Consider the following 8,906-nt stretch of genomic DNA (forward strand, 5'->3'; position numbering starts at 1 on the left):
GTTAACTAGCTCTAGTGGCTAAAGCAGTGATGTCTGACTGCGAGGATAATTGACCCATCAACAGCGAACCAACAACACACTTCACGACAAAGCTTCCGTTTAATCCAACCTTTTTTTCAATCTGGCTAACAGTAGCTTAAAAATTACCCTCTTCTTCTGTCACGTGTCCTAAAAAATCTGTCCGGAATTTTAGAGAAAATTCCAGAGAGAGCCGGGGTGTAAACAGAGTATACGAGTCTCCTCCATGTCATGGGGGCCGCCATTTTTTCTAGGCAGTTTCAAAATTCGAAACTTTATGTGAACGACTGTGTGTACAAAAAGCCAACATGTTCAAAGCAGCTGGAGCTTTAACTTCCTCTCTGTGTGCAGTGTGTTGGACAAAATACTAACCACAGAATGACAAATAAAATGCATAAAGGTGTATTTTTTTAGTCGTTAAACAAGTTTTAAAAGCCACATGTACTGTCGTAATGATGTACAATTTAGATTGATAATGATATAATAACTAAGTTATTAAGTTATTAATTAACTTGAAACTTTTCCTTCTGGACTTTCACACATTAATTAATTTAAAATATATTCAATTCCCTTCATTTATAAGGGAAAATATGAAATACAGACCTCTGTGCCGACACAAGTGTAGAGCACGATCTGTTACTTTAGGGCAGTTTGGGCTTTAAAATATAAATCTTACAAACAATTGCATTTCTTGTTTTGGCGTTTGATTTTTTAAATCATTTGAACAGTGTCGAAGGACCTGGATGTGTAACAGCAGTTACAGTTTGCTGATGGACTGGATCAAAATAGCAACAGAGTGACTCGTTATGGACAATAACAAAGATGACTTTCTGGTTAATGGCGGCATGGTGGTGTAGTGGTTAGCACTGTCGCCTCACAGCAAGAAGGTCCGGGTTCGAGCCCCGTGGCTGGCGAGGGCCTTTCTGTGTGGAGTTTGCATGTTCTCCCCATGTCTGCGTGGGTTTCCTCCGGGTGCTCTGGTTTCCCCCACAGTCCAAAGACATGCAGGTTAGGTTAACTGGTGACTCTAAATTGACCGTAGGTGTGAGTGTGAATGGTTGTCTGTGTCTATGTGTCAGCTCTGTGATGACCTGGCGACTTGTCCAGGGTGTACCCCGCCTTTCGCCCGTAGTCAGCTGGGATAGGCTCCAGCTTGCCTGCGACCCTGTAGAACAGGATAAAGCGGCTAGAGATAATGAGATGAGATGAGACTTTCTGGTTAATAACATTCTTATTCTTGGACACTTTTATACACACAAATCAAGGTATATGAAGGTGAAACCTATGTTTTTTTATAGACTGTCTTTTGTACATAAAAGCTTTTAAGGTCATGAAAAATAAATATGCAATGGAAATGTTTAGCATGACTTACAAAAAAGCCCTAGCAACTCATTCATTCATTCATTCATTCATTTTCCCCTTTCAACTTCTTGTATGTTCCGACTTTCTTTTTTTATATGCTGTTGGTCTTAGTTAAACGTGTTAAAAGTCATGTTGTTTGTATATAAATAATTTATTCACTAAAAAAATTTCCAAGCCCCTCCCTTCATTAAAAAAATAGCAAGAAGGTGACAGTAAAAGAGGCCGAAACGACGGCTTAAAAATCAGCAGGATATTCAGGATGCTACAATTTAAGAACATTTAACCACCCCAAATATATTTCTGCATATGCTAATCCCATTTATAGCTTATCCTTTATGAAAAAAAAATAAGGGTCTGGCGTACACAGAGAACAGCCTGTAGAATAGCTTACTTGTACTCCCAGGTCTAGTGTACTGTAGTGGGCTTTTTTCACATTTGGATGATGAATATTTTCTTTCTAGACTTTGAGTGGTGAAATAAGTAGTAGTAATTGAAATTAGTCAATGTTTAATTAAAAAAAAAAACACACACACAACACAAAAAGTAAGAAATGTTTTGTAGTGTGTGTCAGTACAGAAGGGGAGGAAAAAAAAAATATCTAAGGGCCCTGTATCCATGGCTACGTCTGAAACCGCATCCTGCTGTACTTAGACACACTATGTAGTGCTGTAGTAGCCTGTGGTTTAGGACGCAGCCTCCTGCTCTCTCCATCCTATAGATGGCGTACAGGACAGCTTTATTGAATCAGAGCTGCCATGTTAAAGCTCCATATAGGTATGAGAGCCATATGTGTTTAGACAAGCAAAAGTTTATCGTAAACCATCTACACACACACACAGACAGACAGACAGACAGACAGAGATGTTTTATTTATTTGTCTGTAGAATAGACTACATATTTGGTTTTCCTGGAATCGGATAGCGCTTCAGCAAATGAAAGTGATAAGGCATCGGAGCAACTGATTAATAAAAGGAAATTGCAACAATTCGGAAAAAAAAATAATAGCAAAAGGAAGTGATGTGTTACATCAATGCGGTCGTGTGAAGCTTAATTCTGCAAGGGCGCTTCAACTTTTTTCACCTTGTAGCCTGATGGGGAAGAGAAGAGGGGGAAGGGAGGAGTGTGAATACCAGGAATCGTCTCGTAGAAAAAAGGTCACGCTGATTATTTATGGGCAATCTGCCAAGTGAGCGAGAGAAAGCGCGAGTGTGTGTGTGTGTGTGTGTATGCTTGTGTGTGTGTGTGTGTGTGTGTGCGTGCGCCTGCTTACTGGAAGCAAGGGGTGGAGCCGTTCAGAAATATCAGTGGGCTCCCTCCCAATGAACAGAGCAAGACTTCCACTAACCCCTCATCAGGGGGAGATGTGAGAACCTTATCACACTCTGTACACAAACTCGTCTGCCATAAAACCGTTTCCCGACAGCACCACTTTTAACAGCCTATTTCCAGGGTTTGACAAGGAGTCCTCCAGAACAGAGAGAGAGAGAGAGAGAGACGACCAGACGGACGTTTGTTTAAACACCACTACAAGACGGGCTCGGATAAGACTTTCAAGGTAACTATAAAGCGGATTATATATATATATATATATATATATATACTCTTTATTTTGTCCTATAGTAAAAAAAAAAGTATTGTATGCAAATCATACAGGTGGACTGTGTATTTGCTTGTATTTATTTGCGAGTTTATATGTTTAGATTAGATTGTGCTGTATTCAGGTGGAGTCGGAAAAAAATAGGTTTAAAGAAGTAAATAATTAAACACAGGTTTGTGCGTATTTACGCGGCGGCAGTGTGTTGTTAGATTTTCTGTTTGTAGTCTGAAATATAATGAAATAGTCCGCGATGGTGTTTATAAAATCCGCTGGTTAGGAAGGTTACAGCACTATGGCTGCCTGCTGGATGAAGAGGGGCTCGCTTGTCCCTCTGTGCTTTTGTGTCGAGCTCATAGAGTCTCTCCAGTGCAACATGAGAAAGAGTCCGCTTGGCACGAATGAGGAAATGGGTCATTCACAAAGAACTGGAGCACCCCATTCACACGTCTTGCTCCAAAAGCCTGTGCGCGATCGAAGTGTTGCCTGTATCAGATGAACACACTCGGTAGCGCAGCAGTTAACTAAAAGTGTCGATTGCACATCAGTTGATCTGTCTCCATGACTATTAGACGAATATCCAGCACATTTCCTATTCCTTATACCTTCTTAAGGATATAAAAGTGAACCCTGGACAAGGGACACATTCAAGGATGCGTTGGCACCGATCACTCATACAAATATTGACACTGTGTCCTTTTCTTTTTCCAGCTGCATCCCATACCCGTTGAACCGTCCTTGATTCTGGATGTTGAGGAGGCGCCGGAGCTGTGGGCATTCTGTTGGTGCTGCGTGGTGCCTGTGCACCCTGGCTGGGACGAGCCTGCGGCCCTGGACCCCCAAGCCGGGACGGGGCACGGGCAGAGCGCCATGGTAACGCACAGCAGGCTCAACGCCGCCATGAGCAGCAGCCCCTTCCAAGGCGGAGTACGCCTGCCTGCCCACCGCTACAAGACTTTCAGCTCCAGGGCGCAGTATCAGATGGTGTTGGCGGCTGTGCGCAAGCTGCAGGAGAGCGGCTTCTACTGGGACGCTGTGAGTGGGAAGGAGGCCAGTACCCTGCTGAGCACTGAGCCACCTGGCACTTTCCTAGTGCGTGACAGCTCTGACAACCGCCACTTTTTCACTTTAAGCGTGAAGACGGTCACGGGCACCAAGAACCTGCGCATCCAGTGTGATGCCTGCTCCTTCTTTTTGCAAACGGACCCACGCAGCTTACAAACTGTGCCACGTTTTGACTGTGTGCTGAAACTCATACATCATTACATGCCCTCTGCCAGAGAAGCAGGGGCCGTGTCTGTAGTCTCATCTGGAGTGGACGGTGAAGGTGGCAGCAGTGGAGCAGATGGGAGTACATACTTCATTTACTCTGGAGGAGAGAAAATCCCACTGGAGCTGCTGCGCCCTCTGGCCTCCAGCATGTCCACACTGCAGCACCTCTGCCGCAAGACACTTAATGGCCACATAGACGTGTCTAGTAAACGGGACCAGCTGCCCCAGTCGCTCCAAGAGTTCCTTCAGGAGTATGATGCACCCATATAACAACCATTACACGGTTCTGGAGCACAGAGACTGAACCAGATATACAGAACTGTATGATGGGCAGTGGTGGAATTGACCAGCAGAAGCCCACAGGAAGATGAGCAGTGCAGTGTTATGAAGCAGTTCAATAAGTGTGTGAGTTGTCTGCTCTAAGAAGCTCTCAGCATCACTCAGTATTGCAGGTCAGCCGTGGCCTACTGTGCCTTCACCCTTTATACTGTGACCTTTGCAGGGGGTTGCTGTTTGATGGACAGCACAAAGTATGTACTCACATGCAATGGGATGAACAGCGGAGCAGCCAGAACCGAAAGCAGATTACCAGAGGCATTCTCTTTTAGCCTCCTACTTTTGGAGTCTGTTCTTGGGTCTGTTGGGGGGGGGGGGGGGGGGGGGGAACACCACAAACCCTGTTGAATATTAACATAATTGATAGGTTATCAGTACAAGGGTTGAATGTGCTGCTATCGCTGAGTTGTAGCCTTTCCTAAATTAATAAAAAGGTCTCTCACACAGTTTCATCCAGTTAACACACTGACTGTTGAAAGAAGAGTTTTGGATGTCTGTGTTTGAGGGAGTGCCGAGAGTCGGCTGTTTGAAATGACACATACAGTTCCACTGCAGGCTGCCAAGCGTAATTGCCTCATAGGTCGATGTGGGGAAGTAAACGGGGCGGCTACTCACTACTGGCACCGCTGTGTCAACACTGGCAACTATGCTGGGTCACAACACAAGACTGGTGTTTTATAAAGCATCAATACAAAGGATCAAAGTAGACAAGAGAGGCGTCTGATATTACAGCAGTCTTAGAAGGAAAGCTCAGTGGACTGTTGTTACTTTATTTTTGACAGGCAAAGTGTCTCATTTTTGCTGGGAAATGCCAGATGGTTATAGAACATTGAGTGATGATATTACAATACAACACAAACTTCCATGAGTTGACAGTTCATGTACTGTGAAATAAAGTCAAGCACAGTATGCAAAACCTTTACGTACTGAACCTGGAGTTTGACATGGAGGATTGTGGTCCTCTCAAACCAGAGGCGTTCCTTCTGTACGCGCTAAGAAGTAATCAGTCATGCCTCATAACCCTTATTCAGTAACAGTGACATAGTGTTTCTTCAGCAGCACATGCTGTCTATAATTAAATGAATGTATTGTAAGTCAATGGAAGGGCTTATGGTTCAACTTCTTATTGCTTTCTTGCTTTTTTTGTATTTTGTCAAATAGAGACGATGTTTACATGTGTCACCACAAAAGGACAACATGTTTTTATACTCTGTCTTTTATAAAGATTTGGCATCTTAAGGTCTAGTCTGATGACCCACAGTGCAAGCTTGAAAATCAGAAAATCTGAAAACAATGGCATTACAACAGAAAATGCAGCAAGGAACTTTGCACATATTTATATTTATAAAATATTTCGATAATTTATATTAAAGAGTACTATTTTTACAAAATGGATCTTGTGTGCCTTAACGTTTGTTCACTCTGTTACTACATTATTACATGCACAGTTTTTAAAAAAAAAGTACTTCCCATTTACTACTCATGATATACAGGCAAACACAATGATAAAAATATACCACATCACCTCTCTCTATCGTACACAAAGGACTGAGGCCCACTTCATTCCTTCATGTTTTACGCCTGTGCTCTCAGAACATCACCTTGTACATTCTGTTCACCTCAAAGCTAAACTCTTTGCATCCTTTCATGCGGATACTGTAATTTATTTTATAGTTTAATCCACATCAGAGCAAAACCTGGCGTCACACATCATGCCATAATGCCTCAGTGGAATGTGAAAAAGTTAAAATATAACTGTAACTATTATTATGCTTATCATGAAATGAGAGTATAACATTCTCTCTCTCTCTCTCTCTCTCTCTCTCTCTCTCTCTCTATATATATATATATATATATATATATATATATATATATATATATATATATATATATATGAGAGTATACATGGACCTAATTTACTGTTGTGTTTACAGGCCACAGAGATTTTGTATAGCGTTAGCTCGAAGGATGAGACTCCAATTCTGGGCTCTTAATGTCTCATTGATTAGCAACTTGTTGATTGATTATTTTGCACTGTAAGTAAAAGCTGTTATTAAACCTCTTTCTCTTCTTATTGTAATTGACACACCATTAAAGAAGTAGCAGATGAAAAACCACTTAATGTCAATCTGACAATGAAATAAATGATCCACAATTAGTTGTCAAATCAAGCTAAATATTTAGGATATTTGAAGCGAGATATTTGAAAGACTTTGGTAATTGTGTTAGGATTTAAGCAAAAAATTAATCTCTTTTGTTCTGAAAAGGTGAAGTTATTCCCGAGTAGTGAAAAGCAATTGCTACAGTGTCATCATAGAAGAAGGCTTTTGGAGAATGAAATCAATAGAATAATTAATTGTAACGTGTGTTTGTACAGTCTCAGCTTACTCACTCAGTCATTAAGCCTTTAATCTCTCTGTATGATATAGTGAATAGAGCTGAATAGACATAAAAATAGATCTGAATAGACATAATTTGTTGAATAATAATTAAAAATAATTAAGGAAAATTAATAAACACACACACACACACACACACACACACACACATATATATATATATATATATATATATATATATATATATATATATATATATATATATACACAGTGGGGCAAAAAAGTATTTAGTCAGCCACCAATTGTGCAAGTTCTCCCACTTAAAAAGATGAGAGAGGCCTGTAATTTTCATCATAGGTACACTTCAACTATGAGAGAAAGAATGGGGGGGAAAGAATCCAGGAAATCACATTGTAGGATTTTTAATGAATTAATTGGTAAATTACCCGGTAAAATAAGTATTTGGTCACCTACAAACAAGCAAGATTTCTGGCTCTCACAGACCTGTAACTTCTTCTTTAAGAGGTTCCTCTGTCCTCCACTCGTTACCTGGATTAATGGCACCTGTTTGAACTCGTTATCAGTATAAAAGACACCTGTCCACAACCTCAAACAGTCACACTCCAAACTCCACTATGGCCAAGACCAAAGAGCTGTCAAAGGACACCAGAAACAAAATTGTAGACCTGCACCAGGCTGGGAAGACTGAATCTGCAACAGGTAAGTAGCTTGGTGTGAAGAAATCAACTGTGGGAGCAATTATTAGAAAATGGAAGACATACAAGACCACTGATAATCTCCCTCGATCTGGGGCTCCACGCAAGCTCTCACCCCGTGGGGTCAAAATGATCACAAGAACAGTGAGCAAAAATCCCAGAACCACACGGGGGGACCTAGTGAATGACCTGCAGAAAGCTGGGACCAAAGTAACAAAGGCTACCATCAGTAACACACTACGCCGCCAGGGACTCAAATCCTGCAGTGCCAGACGTGTCCCTCTGCTTAAGCCAGTACATGTCCAGGCCCGTCTGAAATTTGCTAGAGAGTATTTGGATGATCCAGAAGAGGATTGGGAGAATGTCATATGGTCAGATGAAACCAAAATAGAACTTTTTGGTAAAAACTCAACTTGTCGTGTTTGGAGGAGAAAGAATGCTGAGTTGCATCCAAAGAACACCATACCTACTGTGAAGCATGGGGGTGGAAACATCATGCTTTGGGGCTGTTTTTCTGCAAAGAGACCAGGACAACTGATCCGTGTAAAGGAAAGAATGAATGGGGCCATGAATCGTGAGATTTTGAGTGAAAACCTCTTTCCATCAGCTAGGGCACTGAAGATGAAACGTGGCTGGGTCTTTCAGCATGACAATGATCCCAAACACACCGCCCGGGCAACGAAGGAGTGCCTTCATAAGAAGCATTTCAAGGTCCTGGAGTGGCCTAGCCAGTCTCCAGATCTCAACCCCATAGAAAATCTTTGGAGGGAGTTGAAAGTCCATGTTGCCCAGCGACAGCCCCAAAACATCACTGCTCTAGAGGAGATCTGCATGGAGGAATGGGCCAAAATACCAGCAACAGTGTGTGAAAACCTTGTGAAGACTTACAGAAAACGTATGACCTCTGTCACTGCCAACAAAGGGTATATAACAAAGTATTGAGATTAACTTTTATTATTGACCAAATACTTATTTTCCACCATAATTTGCAAATAAATTCTTTAAAAATCAGACAATGTAATTTTCTGGATTTTTTTTTTCTCATTTTGTCTCTCATAGTTGAGGTATACCTATGATGAAAATTACAGGCCTCTCTCATCTTTTTAAGTGGGAGAACTTGCACAATTGGTGACTGACTAAATACTTTTTTGCTCCACTGTGTGTGTGTGTGTGTGTGTGTGTGTGTGTGTGTGTATATATATATATATATATATATATATATATATATATATATATATATAGAGAGAGAGAGAGAGAGAGAGAGAGAGA

The 8,906-nt window shown here is 41.3% G+C and overlaps 2 protein-coding genes across 2 annotated transcripts in view; one reads left to right on the forward strand and one right to left on the reverse strand.

Annotated features, from left to right (window-relative positions):
* LOC132898414 (CDP-diacylglycerol--glycerol-3-phosphate 3-phosphatidyltransferase, mitochondrial) overlaps window positions 1–263 on the reverse strand; it is a 44,961-nt gene extending 44,698 nt beyond the window's left edge. Inside the window, exon 1 of the mRNA XM_060939987.1 lies at window positions 148–263. Within this exon, the coding sequence (XP_060795970.1) occupies window positions 148–263 (116 nt within the window). The remainder of the gene's footprint in view (window positions 1–147) is intronic.
* A 2,588-nt stretch (window positions 264–2,851) lies between these two features.
* Window positions 2,852–4,862, forward strand: socs3b (suppressor of cytokine signaling 3b). The gene is made up of 2 exons (XM_060939011.1): window positions 2,852–2,935; window positions 3,686–4,862. Exon 2 carries the CDS (start codon window positions 3,845–3,847, stop codon window positions 4,514–4,516), a length of 672 nt encoding a protein of 223 aa, XP_060794994.1. The 5' UTR covers window positions 2,852–2,935; window positions 3,686–3,844; the 3' UTR covers window positions 4,517–4,862.
* The last annotated feature ends 4,044 nt before the right edge of the window (window positions 4,863–8,906 follow it).

This window comes from Neoarius graeffei, chromosome 14 (assembly GCF_027579695.1).
Source record: "Neoarius graeffei isolate fNeoGra1 chromosome 14, fNeoGra1.pri, whole genome shotgun sequence".
Taxonomy (NCBI): Eukaryota; Metazoa; Chordata; class Actinopteri; order Siluriformes; family Ariidae; genus Neoarius; species Neoarius graeffei.

Coding starts and splice junctions, on each gene's coding strand:
- socs3b (XM_060939011.1), top strand. CDS start 3,845: ATGGTAACGCACAGCAGGCTCAACGCCGCCATGAGCAGCAGCCCCTTC.